Source organism: Sturnus vulgaris, chromosome 13 (assembly GCF_052056855.1).
Source record: "Sturnus vulgaris isolate bStuVul1 chromosome 13, bStuVul1.hap1, whole genome shotgun sequence".
Classification (NCBI taxonomy): Eukaryota; Metazoa; Chordata; class Aves; order Passeriformes; family Sturnidae; genus Sturnus; species Sturnus vulgaris.
Window position 1 is genome coordinate 4,237,884 of NC_142255.1, and position 17,080 is coordinate 4,254,963.

The 17,080-nt window shown below is 40.1% G+C and overlaps 1 protein-coding gene across 3 annotated transcripts in view; it reads right to left on the reverse strand.

The window, feature by feature from the left end:
* The window catches only part of TLN2 (talin 2), a 129,221-nt gene that overhangs the window by 3,658 nt on the left and 108,483 nt on the right, over window positions 1-17,080 (reverse strand). For all 3 annotated transcript variants that reach the window (XM_088172405.1, XM_014879150.2, XM_088172404.1), the window contains 8 exons: window positions 16,482-16,667; window positions 14,983-15,090; window positions 11,685-11,790; window positions 9,505-9,629; window positions 4,838-4,963; window positions 3,021-3,083; window positions 2,742-2,924; window positions 424-549 (listed from right to left, as the gene is read on the reverse strand). In XM_088172405.1, the coding sequence (XP_088028531.1) occupies window positions 424-549; window positions 2,742-2,924; window positions 3,021-3,083; window positions 4,838-4,963; window positions 9,505-9,629; window positions 11,685-11,790; window positions 14,983-15,090; window positions 16,482-16,667 (1,023 nt within the window). The remainder of the gene's footprint in view (window positions 1-423; window positions 550-2,741; window positions 2,925-3,020; window positions 3,084-4,837; window positions 4,964-9,504; window positions 9,630-11,684; window positions 11,791-14,982; window positions 15,091-16,481; window positions 16,668-17,080) is intronic.

Below are 17,080 nucleotides of genomic sequence, written 5' to 3' on the forward strand. Positions count from 1 at the left end.
GCCTTAAAATCTACTTTAAAATATTATTATCATTTCCCAATAATTATTATGTCACGGTAACAAAACATCATTGGTTTTTATATCTCACTCTATTTCTTTGCAAAATTATCATTAAGATTTGGAAACTATTAAAATACATAAGAGAATTCTGAAAAGATCCATTCATTTAATCAGAAAAAAACTAAATGCTATTGGACAATGGTAGCTGCTATTACAGCAAATGCTCAGTAGAGAAGTGCAGATACCACACAGCTCCTCACTGTGTTCTTAGGTCAGGGGCTCCATGATAATGAGGCATCAAGTAATTTATTATAGATTTCTAAATACATTTGTGCAGCCTGTAATGCAACAGGTGGACACTGCAACACTGCTCATGTCTGGGATGGTTTCTCCCTGCTTTATTTCTGGAGTGATTGTACCAACCTGAGCAATGCCACCCACAAACTTGGTTTTGACCACAACGTCATCATCCTCTGCTTTTCCAAACGCTGCTTTTTGGGCTGCCCTGACCAGATTGTCTGATGCACGCTTGACAGCATTTCCTGCAGCCTTTGAGAAAGAAGAGATTTAATAATAAGGAAATTACATCACTAACATGGATTTGTCTGAACATCAAAACAAACATCTCTGTTTGACTGCACAGGAAAGGTATGGGGCTTTTTTCTCCAGTGAAAAGCAAATTAATCTTTGAAAATCAGTGGTACAGAGAGAACAAAATTCCTTTGTTTAAGAAGCTGAAAGTTGGAGAAGTCACAAATGAGTTTTTTCTTCTTACAGCTTGAAATATAGCAGTAGATAAATTACAAGTTATATTATGCTGATCAGACTTCTGGTTTTTTTTGAGAAAGAAGAACAGAAACTAAAAGCTAATGTATAAAGATATTATCATCAAGTTTTAAATCAAGCTTTTAAATTAATTGACTTTAATCAGTGTTAATCAGTTAGCAACTTACACAGCCATAGTTACCTCACGTTTAAACTTTCATTTCCTAAAATTTGTCAGATTTCTAAAGAGAAACAGTCAAACATCTGTAATATGTCTTTTTTTGTCTGAACTGGATGCTGCCAGCAGGCCAAAACAGCCTGCTCCACATGCTAGAGACACAGTGGCACTAGGAAGGGAAGCCACAGCTTCCAACCTTCCATCCTTCCCAGGAAGGACCAGCTCTGAACCTGTCCCCCCACCTTTCCCCTGCCCCATCCCACATTTCCAGCTGCATCTCGCTTTCAAGTCTTCCTCACTGAAATGTCTCAAGGATAAATTATTTGAAATTTGCTCTGCTCAGTCTGGAGCTCATCCAGAAAGAATGAAAACATTTCCAGTTGTTTCGTGAAGTTTTGGAAGATTCTGTAACAGTGCATTCCAAATTTACATTCATGGGAAACACAGTTCAAATCGGGGTATGAAGGAAAAAACCAAGGCACTCAAAGCCCTGAATCCAACCTATTGATAAAAGCTATGTGAAAACATTTCTGCTGGGGGCAAAGCCAGCTGAAAAGTCTCAGTTTTGGCAAGTCTACCACAAAAATATTTAGTAGACATCAATTCACATTTTTTGCTATGATAAAGGACATGATTTCCAAGTGCAAACTGCTCTTCCTTTCATTATTCATTCTGGGGCTAAAATGAAGCTTGGTAAAATGGCAAAGTTCAATTTCAGTCCATGCTTGGGCTTGTTTCCTTTTCACATTCCCTTCCAATTTCTCACATTTGATGTCTATTTAGTAACATTTGCCTACAATGACTGAGAATCCCAAATTTCCTGTCAGAGCTGAGAAAAGTCTCTAGTAGTTGATTTTTTTTCCTCTTCGGACCCATCTTGGCACCTAGATATTATAGAGCAAACTGCACTATTCATTTATTATAGAGCAAATTGCACTATTTATTTATTACAGAGCAAATTGCACTAGGACAGAACCACCTTCCAGTTACTGACACCTTCCCCACACCCCTTTGGCAATGCCAATCTACATGGACCCACTCTAAAGCACTAAAAACATCTCAGCCCTATAACTGCCCCACGACATAACACTGTTTTCTGTAGAAACAGATTTTTCACATGTTAAGCTTTTTTTCCCCCCAAATATTTAAACTATTTTTCCACTTGGAAAAAAATGATGACCTCAGTTCCTCATGCTCAGACAGATACTTAGTCATATGTATTTCTGTTGAATTTGATTCTACCTAGCCATCAGTGAACTGTTGCACTGACTGTCCATTTGTAGCAGCTGTGCAAGTACAAGAAAAAGGGGAATTTTCACTGTTCAAAGGTGGTATAAAAAACCAGCTGAAATAGTTCTTACATTCCAGACTGAGTCTGTAGGGCATGAGGTCAGAGAAGGCTGTAGTCATGTTAAAAATTACCATCCTCAAGCTAAACTTACAGAGATGTTAAATTTTACCCATCAAAATAGTGTTAGTTCAGCAGCAGTTCAGAGAAGCTCAACAGGAAATGGATGTGTAACATAAAAGGGAACCAGTTTCATGTAAACAAGCTCACTCAGACTTCAGTGGAGCTGTTGCATCAGATTCCCTTCTTATTTTTGTCTAACAATGATTCTCCATTCTAGAAATGCTCTATCTACAGCTGCTGTCTCTTGACTCCTAGAAGCAAAGGAAGACTGACCACAAGGCTAGCACTTAGAGAAGTACTTGGCTGAACACATGCACAATATTGGAGTGCAGAAACAGTGTTTACATTGCCCTACCATGGGTTTCCAGTAATTAACAACACAAGTACCTGCAGCCTCCTCATGGCCTCAGAGTCATGATCAGCCTTCACTTTGCAAGCCACAAGCAACTGTGCTGTAGAAGCTGCAACTTGTTTGGCAGATGAGATGAGTTTCTCCTCACTAGCATGGCCTTGAACTGAGGCATTTGCTGCTTCACAGAGATTGCTGGTTGCAGCTGCCACCATTCGGGCCTAGAAGGCAGTAAAAAAAAAAGTCACTGTGTATTCTCACAGGATATTATTTCTTCAGAGAAGGTGCCAGTTTTCTCAAGAGAAGTAGTTACTCACAGCAGAAATAAGTCCCTGAGACCACTGTCCATCATCAGCTGCATTTGCAGGGATTGCTCCAACCTGAAAAAACATTTCAGAGATGGCTTACAAGAAAACAGAAAATACAATTGTGTCAGAATTAGACAAGCAGTAATCCAAGAAAAAAGGAAACACTTGTACCTGTGACTGTGCCCAGCACATTCAAAGAGCAGAAAATCCAACTGGAAGTCAGTTGTCAGAGTAACTGTGCTTCCAGCACACATCTGCCTGCTCACCAAGTGTCCAACTTACTGTACACTGCTTCAGCTGACCCATTCTTGGAATACACAGAAGTAATTACCAGAATAACCAGCAATTAGCAGGCTACTGGTGGTTGAAGCCACAGCTGAAGCAGCAGTTCTTTAAATCCCAAGCTTTAAAATAACTTACTTCTGTCTCCATAATACATTTGAATTTACATTATTCTTTGATCTCTTCTGATTCGAGCACTGTGGGAAGGTACAGATCAGAAAGCCTCACAGGGAAGCCCTCTAAGTGCCTTCATGCCTAAAAATGGCACTTTAGGAGAGCAGGCCACTTTTCTGCATGGCTTTTCCACTGAAGTGTTCATGGCATTGGCAGTACCAGCAACAATTTGGAGACAGTTTTCTTCCCATGTTAGATGAAAGCAATAAAACTGAACTCTATAGTTGGTTGCCAGATCCACACCCCCAGCTGCCTGGGTCTGGGTGGCTCGGAGAGAGAAGCTGAAAGATGTAAAAGGTAAACATGGTCCAGAAACTTGTGTTTTAAAAGAAATGGAAACAAGTATTCATGCATGATGAGAATTCAGGGAATGAAATAAAATCATTAAGTGCAGCATCAACATAAACAGAAGATATGTTCTCTCATGGCTATGGTGACACTTTCATGTAACTAAAAAACTAAAATCAATTATACATAAAATCCCCATTAGGTCCCTAAAGTATTTAGGTTTCAAGGTTTTCTTGTCTCATCATCCCCTGAGCAGGTATTTTTAAGGAGAGCAGAGATGAAGTGCTCGTTGGTCCTGTTAGAACCAAAAGCACAAGCTTCCCAAATTCCAGGCTAAAGCAGACAGCATAGTCTGATTGTGGGATCCACGATACAGCCTGCTCTGAGTTAAGAATCAGGTGAAAATGGAAATCATAACTATACAACAACAATGGTCCTATAAGAAATTGCTTTCACAGGCAACATATCTGGTTGATGTTTAGATTTTATGTTTCAGAGTATACTAACTGTGAAAAATAGTGATGGATACGAAATTATTTATAAAATCTCAATTCTGATCACACCAAAAGGATGCCACATGTTGTGAATACTCCTTCCATTGGTTCCAACAATAACTACAAGCAGGGCCACTTAAATGTACCAAATTTACATGCAGGTCTGTGTCCCCATTGAATCACAAGGCATTGAGGGTGCAATTACTGAGGCCTTTTGCTGTTCTGGTCCAGAACAGTATTGTACATGGTGATATTTGGGTTTGGACAAACTGTTGTGTGGGACAATACATTACTAGCTTGAATCACAAATCTGCATGAAGTGAAAAACCTCCACGGTTAAACTCCCCACAACTGAATCATCTGAAGAGCCAAGCACTCGATTACACTTGTGAGGTTTAAATAAACATAACTGTGGGATTTTTTAAACAGAACCATGTCTGGGCCATGCACTGTGATGAGCAGTGAAAATTACATTTTCATTAGTCATTCCCAAGCTTCTTTCCTACTATTTTAACAGAGCTGTTAGGAGACTAGATTCAATTTTGATGCTTTCCCCCACTACTGTTGCTACAGGTCCTGTTTACCCACCTTTCCCTGAGCCACCAGTTCCCTCTGGGCTGCTGAAGCTGACTTCACAAGGGCACTGGTAGCAGCTGCAATGGATTTAGCTGCTTCCAGGATCTGTTCTTCAAAATCCAGAGTCTCATCTGCTTGCTATAACCAAGAAAAAACAACGTTACACATTCACCTGAAAGCAATTATACTTTCAAGACTGAGGACATATAAAAAGACGATTGTGGGACACATCAGTAAAGTCAGTAAGACCTAGAACACAATTTTCTGCAAAGCTGGGAGTCGACATTAAGTATTAGCTTGCCCTTGTACCTGCTCACACTGAAACAGAGTATCAACAGGATACTTAAACAAAGCCATCAACTTTCTAATGCATTACCTCCTCTAGAGCTACTCTAAACTACATTCAGAAAAGGGCAGGGCTGAAAAGAAATTCTTGTTTTTCCTATCAAGATGATCTCTGTAGTGCCATAATGAGGGCTTCCAAGATGGTGAAAGCAGGGAAAGCATTTTCTAAATATTTGAAGACTTAAGGCATTGAAAAAGAACAATGGTAAATGTGTGTTGTCATTGACCTGCACTAGGGAATGTAGATACCAAGCAAGAGCATAGATTGAACAGCTTTCAGTAGGAGCTGTCATTGCACAGAGAGCAGCTTTGTGCAGCAGTCCAGTTTACTGATCTTGGATATAGGAAGTTCCACAAGTCTGTCTGAATACTTCAGTCATCCAAATATGTCTTTCAACAAACATGTGCAGAACCTCTAAATAAGGTTTCTTACTACTTAAAATGCAAATATATTGTTCTATACAAAATTGGCTTTCAAATAATTTAAATACTGAAAACATTTGTCCATCAAAGCATGCTTACTAGCTTTTGAACAGTTAGCAAAATAGATGGAGATGATCAGTTATTGTTATTTTAAACTGAACCAGGCCTGGGTCATGCATTCTAATAGCTTCTTATATAAAATAATCCATCAGAATGTATTTTGTTTGTGATCCAGTCACAAGCTTACTGGAATTCAAGGCCCTATGACAAGTAGGGCTAGTGGCTACAGTATCAGGACATCCTACTATGTGACACATAAGGCTTTTGAAATACAAGTTTGTTCTAACTATGGCAACTGCAACATTCTTGTGTCACACAAGTAACTTTAGGAACACCAGCCAGGTGGGTGGTGAGTTAAAAAACTGGGCACTTCATTTTCAAGTCTAAGCACACCCATTTAAATTTAAGTCAGGTTTAGTTCTCCTGTTACTGTTCATGCAGTTTGATGAAATAGTCAATTATAAAATACTAAAGGATAATGATAAGTAATTACAAAATGACCCATCAAGCAGCACTCAGTCCTACAGTAGCAAAATTACAAAAGACAAATTGTTTTATTTTCAAGAACCTCTCATCTTCTACTTTACAATGAGCAAACCAATACAAGCAAGTTACTGCACTAGCCATAGAAAGCTCCATAATCATTTCAGTGAAAGTCAGTTCTTGGCACAGCTGCTGCTCACTGTCACAAAGAGCCCTACACAATTTAGAAGTCTGTCCAAGAGCAGCTACTGATAAAGAAGCCATCCATGTATGTATTTTATACCAGATTAGATTAGGAATATACAGGAAGTCTTCTAAACCTGCTTGTGAGTGATTGTGTTCCTTCATATTGCCTTCTACTATGTTAAAACCCCCGGAGACAGGGCAGGACACTGTAGGAATATGTTTGATATATAGTTGGATTAAATAACAACCTAATATATCAAACATATCACACAGAGTCCTGCAGAAAAAGGAATCCAGGTTTGATTCATCTTGAGTTAAAAAAAACCCAAAGGACCAACTGCTGAAAGCTACCAGCAGGGAACTCTTACTGACTATGAGACACCCGTGTGTGGAGGCACAGACCTGCACAGAACCATGGAGAGCAGACAGAACAGGGTAGGGACAGCAATGCCCTCTCCTCTTGTACCTCATCTACCACACCTTCTTACTCGTGTTTTTTTGCCCAGTATTAGCATGAAGGTTTTATTAGACAAAATAGTTTTCTTCTTCAGGAAATTACTAACTTTGGGGGTTGTTATTTTACAGCGTATTCGCATAACAGAAGGAATGTGTGTCTGCATTGCAATACACCTGACTCTCCAAATGGAACACTGAAAAGAGTAAGAGTCCACATTCAGGAAAAGTAATTGTACTTAAGGGAAACATGCCAGCCAAATCCTGCTTAAAAAACTGTAAAGATCTCATTACTTCTCAGATAATTTCCCACCTTGAACACTGCAAGGAGAATACTGAACAGGTTTTGTGTTACAGAGGGTAGTAACAACACCTGCTTAAGACAGTCCTCCAAGTTCTTCCAAGATAGGAGCTCAGAAGGCATACAGATATTTACAGAGTGTCAGTGGGGCTGTGGACTAGTGGACTAAGCATTTTTGGGAGCACATTCACCTGCAGCCAAACAACCAGGATTTAAAGTAAACAAAATAAGCATTGTACAATAAAGCACAGGCAGCAGTTAGCAGGACTGTGTCTCATTAGAAATTGCTCTCTGGGATGATTCCCAGCAGCAGAAAATGAAGATGTCTCATGCTATTTGTGTCAATTTAAGGCATCAAGGGGGATATGATAGGTGCAAAAATACGAAGAGGAAACAAGGAAAAGAAGAAATGAAAAAATTCCAAAAGTTAAAAAAAATTAAGATGGTGGAACAAATGAGAAGAAACCCTTCCTTCAACTACTGGGGTTTGTTTTAGAAGTAAAAGACAAACTGGAACACAAAGATCAAAATTTCAAGCTTAAATCAAATTACTCCCACTCCCTGCACCAATAAAAAAAACTCGACCAAAAAATAGAGAATCAGCCACCAACTAGTAATGATGAAGATGATAGAGTTCCTGCAGGTAGACATTCTAAAATTACCAGCTGAGACCTTCCCTGTGAGTTCACTTGATGATGATTGCTGTTAACCAAAGCAGGATATTGTCTAGATCGTTGTTCCATTGTAAAAAGTAACTTCTATTCCTGCATTTCACAGACTGAGCACAAGACAAAGCAACCCTTAGCTAGTTAAGATTTCCTGCTACAGCTCTCTATACACTCTGTATGTTGTCAAAGATGGGCATTAGAAAGACACGGCCTGTTCACCACAGGAAATCCTACTCTGGGAGGATACAAACTACAAGTCTACAGCAGAAAAAGAAAATTGGATCCAAATCCTTGGATGTGGATTATAATACCTATTGTGAAAGAGATTAAACACCTGAAAAGGATGCAAAGGCTGCTGAAATCTCAAATCAAACGAACAGTTGGATATGATTTTTAGTTTAAGAAAATGACAAACCAATAAGTCCCAAGCAGACTGGATACTCAGATTAACATGTTAAATGATGAGCAGGTGTGAGAACTGGATTCCCTGGGAAATTACAAGGACCCTGGAGGGGCTTAGATGTTGGAAGGAAACTGCTCCACGGTTACCAAGCAACACATGTGCTATTGTGCAGTGATTGTATAGAAAAGGTGATGGAGGACTTTTCCACTCCTCAGACTCAGCCTGTGGAATCTCATTATCAAGGACCATTTTTCTTTTTAAACAAAATGGATGTACTTGTTAAAAAATGCAGACAAAGAGCATTTCTTTTTCATGAGCTAATTTATTCCTATCACTAAGAAGGGAGGGGGGAGGGAGGTCCTCAAAGACAGAAGGTTCCAAGAGCTATTACATCTGATGCTCCTAAATAACAAAATACTACCCTGCACCCATACAATCGTCCAACACTGAATGAATGGTCTGGAGGATTTGTTTTTTAGAAAGACTTGTCATTAGCTTTACTTTGAAAACAGTTTTGCACCTACAAAGCAGCATAAAGAGGAAAATAGATACATAGTCCTTTCCTGAAGTCAATGACAAAGCCAAAACATGTATTTTATTTCAAAGAGATGCAACATAGTAATTTCTACTAAAACCTTCCTGTTAACACCAGACAAAAGGTAGCAATTCTCTGGGATCACCCAGTTTTATATATTCCCTCTCTACTGCACATGAAAATAGTTGACTTGATTTTATAATCTCTTCAGAGACACATTTGAAATGACCTGGCAACATGCAACACTACTTTATATCATAATGAACTGTAGCTTAATTTCCTTCAGGAAAATGACATAGAAATGATCATACAACATATCTGATTCTATACTGAAACAGCTGCTCTCTAAACATGGCATAAAATGCTGGTTTTAGCCTTAAAAAATCCTGCAGTTAATTCATATTCTCTTGAATTCCAACTATGTTACTGCTGCTTTCCCCTGCTGTACTATACAAATTCAGATGTGAACAAAGGGTCTCCAAAAGAAAGTAAGAAAGAATGACTACACACCAGTAAAATATGTTTGGAAACAGAAAGGTAAATAATCAACAGTAATGATGCCATAACTCTTACAACCATTTCTAACATTTGCCTTCTCTTGCTCTCCTTGCTTATGGCTGGTGCTTGACTGAAAAGCACCTTTTTACCCTCTACCCTCAGGGGTGAGTGCCATCCAGAGCAGCGTTTTGGGCACTGAGACTCATGCAAGGTTTGATTGTTTACACCATTATTGTGGCCAGCAGCAAAGCACACACCAAAGCATGGGCAGTGTGCATCCTCTGCCTTCTAAACCTCCAACAAACAATGGGGATGGACACTCACCTTGGGCTTGGCTCGTGGTTTCAGCTGCTCTAACTTCTTGGCTGCAGCCTCAATTGATGCTGCAGCCCCTAAGAGCTCTGTCTCTGCAATGACTGTTGGGTCTTCTGGATCCACCCACTCTGTCCCTGAAATTAATGGAGACACAGACAATAACTTCAGTGTCACTGTGAGCTGCCACTCAGAGGGAATTGCAATCACACCTCAAGTATCCAATACACAATGTACATCACAGAAAGCTGATTTTAATGAGAGCAGTGGTTTATGTCACAGAGAAAACGGTAAAGCAGAGGAGAAAGAAGTATTTAGCAGGATTATTCTCTCATGAAAGTAACTTATTTAATAATGGTGTTAGCAAAGAAGCTTCAAAAAGGGATACTGTCCATACTGGGAACAAAACCACCTGTTGTTGAGTTTGTAAACTCAACTTGTGTTTATCAGAGGTCTTACTCAGATGGTTCCTAACTTGACCAAGCCACAGGGTACATTGAGAAGTCTGACATAATGGTAGAGAGGACAGGCTACAGCCAACACAGCCCCCCCTGGACACACCTGTCACCCCCCCCTGCACACACCTGACAGCCCCCTCTGCACACACCTGTCACCCCCCCTGCACACACCTGACAGCTCCCACCTGCACACACCTGACAGCCCCCTCTGCACACACCTGCCAGCCCCCCCTGCACACACCTGTCACCCCCCTGCACACACCTGACAGCCCCCTCTGCACACACCTGCCACCCCCCCTGCACACACTTGACAGCCCCCCCTGCACACACCTGACAGCTCCCCCTGCACACACCTGACAGCCCCCTCTGCACACACCTGACAGTTCCCCCCTGCACACACCTGACAGTGTCCCCCCTGCACACACCTGACAGTGTCCCCCCTGCACACACCTGACAGTGTCCCCCCTGCACACACCTGACAGTGTCCCCCCTGCACACACCTGTCACCCCCCCCTGCACACACCTGCCAGCCCCCCTGCACACCTGCCAGTCTGTTTGCTGGCAGTGGCTGGGGATGAAGTTAGCACTGACTGAAGGAAACACACTTTTGGCAGTGTCTGTCTAACAGTGATGTAGAAAAGGCCAAAGCAGTTTCTGTATCACATCTGAAGGGCAACTTCTGTTTTTGCTATTGACTTTTGAATTTCTCTTTTCTCAAAAAATTTTTGTAAATCCACAAAATGAATACTAGGTTGGAAGTGGTTTCAGATTTTTGAAGTTGTCAGTACATTATTATTTTTTATTTCCTAACACCGTTCTCTGAATTGGAAGACTGAGAAAACATCCATATCCCGAATTGAGGAAAACAATGAAACAGCCAGAACAAGTCCATAACCTCTAAGGGCAAGGTCTAAAGACCATTCCTCAGCTCAAATGATGTACAGGATGATATTAAACCCTAATACTGGCAGATAAACAGGGAAAAAATAAAAGGCAGCAAGTATAAATATAGTCAACCCCAAATTTGTTAAATCAAATTTGTTAAATGCAGCAGTTACTCTACAAAAAAGAGGCATTTCACAAAGGTTAAAACATTTGCATGTTAAATTTGTCAGGAGACAATTTTATTATTTACCTATAAATGAAAACGAGGAAAGAAAATTGCGAATGGATAAAAAACATTTTACTTCCTACAAAAAAAAAAAAAAGCTTCTAAAGTGAATAAAGACATCCTCTATGGACAGCAAGTGAAAAAAAGAAAAAAGTGATTTTGTATTTTAATGAATATGAATTGAAACGCAAAAAAATGCCAGAAATTAATGTGTCCAGAGATGAGAATAATATACAGATTTTTAAAAAGCACTTAGGGAACACAAGTCTGATATTAGCTTGTATTTGTTAGCAAATGGAAACTAAAATTTGGAAATAGAGAAGAGAATGCAGGAAAAGCTGAAGAATTCAATAAAGCTACTTGAATAGGGAAATAGCATAATGTAGATCACTGTTCTGTGAAAAAGAAGAACTATACTAAGAGAGAAAGAGGGAAGGAGGAAAGAAAAAATAGATTCCCATCTATGAAAATTGCTCATAGTTCAGGTTAATTTCCAAGGATAATGCACTGATAACAGCAGGGAATAACTGAGGAGAGCCTGCAGTGTATATTACACAGAATATCAGATCAGCATCTCTGGAGCAATGAGCATGCCACACTGGCAGCCCAGCTTCCCAACTCACCCTTCATTGCTTCTGCTGACTGGATGAGCTCTGTGACAGCACTTGCAACCCGCTTGGAGAAAGAGGCCAGCTGATGCTTCAGCTCTGGAGTTGCTTTTTGAAGAATCTAGAGAAAGAGAATGCACATTAGGAAGGATTCCAGAATGCTGGAAGATTGTGGAGGTGGTCTAGTGAAAGATTTATTTTGTACAGCAATTGTCTGAGAGGCCAGTGAGAGAACTGAAACTGTCAGTGAAGCACTAGGAGCACAGGCTGACACCACAATGCTGGATGCACACCAGGACAGTGGCACTGCCTTGCACAGCTACAGCAAATGACAGTGTTGTTGGAAATTCTCAATCCTAAACCTAGGACAGAATTATCCAAAATAGAGGCAAACACTGGAGTATCTGGGAGGAATATGCAGCTTTAGCACTCCATTCTCAGGTATTTCAGTCATTTCACTAATGCATCAGGCTCAGTCTTGTCACACTCTTGGAGAGAAGGTGATTTTCAAGTACTGACAGACTGGTTCATCCCAGTTTCTGACAGACAGAATTACAGAGTTCTGGAAGTGCCAGAAAAAAATCAGCAGTGGTGAACACAATGGAAATGCCAAGACTCTCAAATAGAAGGAAAAGATAAACATGGCTGAACTGAACTTGTATCAAGTATTAAACTGTGCTTCTCCAAATGAAAGACAATAAGACAGTCAGAGTGAAGTTAAATTCTTTCCCTGAACAGGAACATCTGCATTTTTAACTACCATATTGTAAGGAAAAATGTTAAACTTTGGAAATTTATATATACTCAAAAGCTCCTTCTGAGAGAAGAGTGACAGACATAGATAGAGCTTTAAGAGCAAAACAAATGGTTGAATCATGAAAGTCACATCCAGGTGTGTGTAACATTTTCTTAATGTTTTCAAAAACTCCCTCTCAAGCCTCTCTAGATGCACACTGAAAACAGATTGTATCTTTTTGCCAGAGTGTTGCCATACTGCATAACCCATTTACTTTGACAGAATAAACTAAACCATGCTATTTTCCTAACTTTGCCTAGTGACAGCTCTGCCACACGAGGAATTCTCTCTCTGGAACTGCCATATCAACATGTGTGTGTCTGGTTTCCTGTCAACAAGTTTCCAGAGTAATCACAAGTACACGAATCCTCAATAGCTGAACAATCTGCAACACTAAAAAAATGTAACAACACAGTTATAATCAAAATTTATACACTGCTAATCTCTTATTATAGCAGAAAAAGCACTGAGCATCTCAAGGGTTATCTTCTCAATATAAGCAAAAAAGTCAAAACCAAAAATGTCAAAACCCCACACAAATGTGGTCAGGACAAAGAAAGATATTTTTTACTCCAGTAACTGACACTAGTACTAGCTATGATAGTGTTGACAATGTTGGAATGGAAAAAACGGAGCAAATTTTTTTAAAACTAGGCTGTTAAAGAACTGTGGTGTTTTAAAGCCAGTTTAGAACTGTCAGCAGAGTCTCATCCCTGCAGTCATGGACAACCAAAGCTCCAGACCTGCCCTCAACTCAGCATGGAGCAGCACTGAGCAGGAGGGAGCACATGGCTATGCAGGAGGTCAGGGCAGTCTTGAACTCACTAGTACAACTTACAAAGAGTTTTACTAAGATGTACATGCCATAGAGCTGGAATTAGCATGTTCCTGGCCCTACCCCTAGCTAGGTGATGAGTGGAATATTCCTTTGAGATAACAAAGCAAACTTTTGTGCCACTTGCCCAATGCAACCTCTACACAAGTTAATACAATGTCTTGAGAAATTTTAGATATTGCATCTGACAACTCTTGCACCTAACAAGTATCATTTTCATAGTAATCCAGCTGTTGAATACCCCTTGGCACCCTGTGTTGAGGCACCCATGCAAGCATTCCTAGGCTGACCACTGAGGGTATAACTGAACTTACTGACAACTGCATCACAGGGTGCCAGATGGACCAATTGCAGATTCCTAATCCCACATGATGTGGAGGTTATAAATTAAATGAGATTGCAGGCCTAGGGGTTCTAAACCACTGCAGTTTTCTAAGGCAGCCAACGCTGGGGAAGGGGCAGGGGAGTGTACAAGGGGTCAGAACTTGCTCATGTCCTTAGGGCACTGAATGTAATGAGGCTTAAGGTAAAAAAGACTCTTGACTTATGCAGAGAGAGAGAAATAAAATGAGCAAAAATTGATTCAAGTTTTTGGTCTATTCTGGCACTCGGTTTGTAACACATACTGCCAGCATTCTAGGGGTCAAATCTGAAAAATTCCCCATAGTTCTCTAAACTAAAAATGGATCAGACATCTAATGCTAAATCACTTACTGCAATACAGCTCTAAGAATTCCATTAGCAAGTTCCAACTTTCTTGAACTATTTTACCTATTAGTGACAAGCACAACTGTGACTGTACTTTTAATTTAGATATAAATTTCAGTGAGTTGATGCAAATGAGAACATGCTGTGTTCTCAGCAGAAAAACTGATTTGGGTTTGCTAATCTGCAGTTAGTGGCTGAAAGCTTAAGTTTCAGAAACTTTAAGATGTCAGCTGAGAGCCACCTAAAAGAAATTGCTGGTCATCCATGAAGCTGACTGCTTATTCAAGTCTTCTCCAGAAACTTCAATATCTCATTAATCTCTCTAGTTCAAACACATTTTATTGCTTCCCACAAAAGCAATAGCAACAGAAGAACAAATATTATGGGATAATTCCCACTCAATAGTATATTGATTATGTCTGATCAAGCAAAGCTCGCTGTCAGCAGGACTCATGAGTTTGGATTTGAGTGCAGCAGTTTTATGCAGAGCTTTGGGGATGCCATGTCTGATGGGTTGGATAGTTCTCTGTGAGGTAGCACTGGCAGGGATTTTGGGATGCCTTGGAGTAGGTGTGGCTGTGAGAGGCATGTAACAGTTCCTTCCTAAAGATGATGTATCCTCTGTGGTCTGGGGGAACAGGCCTGTGCCTACTATGTCTTGTGTTTGTTGTGGGCTTAAAAGAATACTGAAATGTCTTATTTTAATTTCCTTTCCAGGGACCTTTTGGAGGTTCAAATCCAAATTGCCACCAGATCTGATTCAGAATGCAGCTCCATTTAAGAACTCCAGTAGTCCTTCAGTCTCACAGTTCGAGCTGAAGTACTGAGTTTCCTTTAGCTTGCCCTAACAACAAAACTTCATAATCTTGTGACAAACTGATAAAAATGTGTCACTAGCAGTCACTATAGAGAGAGGGCTGGGAGATGACTGTCCTTGGAAGCAAGCCAGTATATGCATGCAGGTGACTCCTTACCAGGAGAACATGCTCCAGGAGTTCCAAGTATCCCAGGGTACATTCTGTTCCAAAGCGCAGGGCTCTCTCCCGAACTTCTTCACTCACATCTGGGTGATAGGATGCTTGCTGAGAAGGCAAAACAACATCAGTATCCAAAATAGCTCCCACAAGAGAAGATCAGCACAGAGAGATGGGGGAAAGAGTAGGGAGGAGATGTTTTTATAGTGTGCAAATGACATTTGAGTTAAGGGCCAGCCATTTCTCTTGGAAGCAAACGGTGCTGGAAGAGCAGCAGAGCTGCAGTCCTGTCAAGGCTCATTAATGGGGTTAGCTTGACAGGATTTACACAGCAAGAGCAGTGCTGGAAACATCTGTTTAAATACAGAGAGAAGCTGCAGCAGAGTCAGGTCTTTGTAAGGATTTCCACCAAGTGTAATGTCTGGCATCTGACATAAGCCTGACTAATTCAATGATTTTATTTTTAATAAAAAGTGAAACCTGCAGCCTCTTGAAGCCTTGTTCTTTCTACAAAAAACTTCTAGGGAACTTTTTTATTGAGCAGAAGCACCACTTGCTGAAAACTAACTTAATATAAAAAGTTTCATTCAGCGGTTTTGCATAAAGGCAGTTGTAAATTAGAACTTACACTTTTGAAAGAGGATCATTTTTAAAACAAACATAACGCTTCTGTTTGGGCAGTATTAGGCAAAAAAAAAAAAAAAAAATCAATCTGGGACTGATGTAGGCAGTTAGGATTTGATCAAATACTGAAAATCAGACAACCCACAGAGAGCACCATTATTTCACTGTCACCTTCCATAGATGGAAAGGCAAAAGTAAATAACTGTGATTTACAGGCAAAGGCAGTTTACTACTACAGTCACTACTGAAAATCAAAAGGAATGAAATCTTCATAATCCCATTTTTTAATCACTTATGCCTGGATGTTTTTATCATCAGAACAAAGCCAAATGGCTTAACAATCATTTATGTTGTGTAGAAAATAACAGCTACACTATTTTTATAAGGCTACAGCTATTTTAATAAAAATTTTGCAATAAAAATTGCACACATTTTTGAAAAGCACAAATGAAATTAAGCAAACAAATAGATTTAGTCAGGGGGAAAAGAACTACTAGAGATAGATCAGAGTGATTTCTTTCACCAGTCCTTTCACTGTTCGAGGAATATTGAAATTATATTTGTGACCAAAGGAATATTTGCATATTCTGCTACTTGCACAGATTGTTGATTTTCTGACTGGAAACCAGGAAATCTCAGCTCAAATATAATTCCTCATTTTCACAGAAAGACAACAGTGAATATTAATGCTGGGGTTTTTTGTGTGCATGGCACAAAAAATAAAAATCCTTTCTGAGAGAGGTTCCCTTAAAATTATCTTACCCATTAACTTCCTCATATGAAAAGCAGAAAATGGAACAAAATAGATAATATTCCGTGGATTTAGAGGCACACAAACACAAAGCTCAATCTCAGGCAAGGAAGGGAATCTTTACCTTACAAGCTGTTAGCATGTCAGCCACTGCCTTGCGGCTCAGATTTGCTGTAGCAATCACATCCTCCTGCCTGCACGAGTTGCCGGCTGCAACAGCTTTGGCAGTTGCCATGGTGATCCCTTTCGTCATCCGGATGGATTCTTCAGGTGATGAGGTCTTTTCTGGAACCTCACTCGACTGAAACACCTACAGGTGAAAGCAGAAGGAAAGTCTGACACCAGCCAAGCCAAAGCAGAAGAACCATGAGAGAGAGAGCGAATGGAAGCAGCCTTGGAGCAGCAGGAAATTGGAAACAGATTTGGAGTACTTGGATATCACTGCTGCTTGTCATGGGCCTGGATCTGATAAGCATGCTCACCTACAGACACCAGACACAAACAGTAAGCTGAGGGAAGAGGACAATAAAAAAGGTTAACCCATTCATTTCATTTGCATTTAAATACCCACATGACAGTTGTAGGCAGCTGATCAGAGCCTTACTGGATGAAAAAATTTACTGTTTCTTTCATTATATTCTTTTCTCATTCTGACTGCTGTTTAGGCTGGTCTACTCACATTAAGAGATCCTGCAAATACTGGACCCTACCAAGTACATGTTA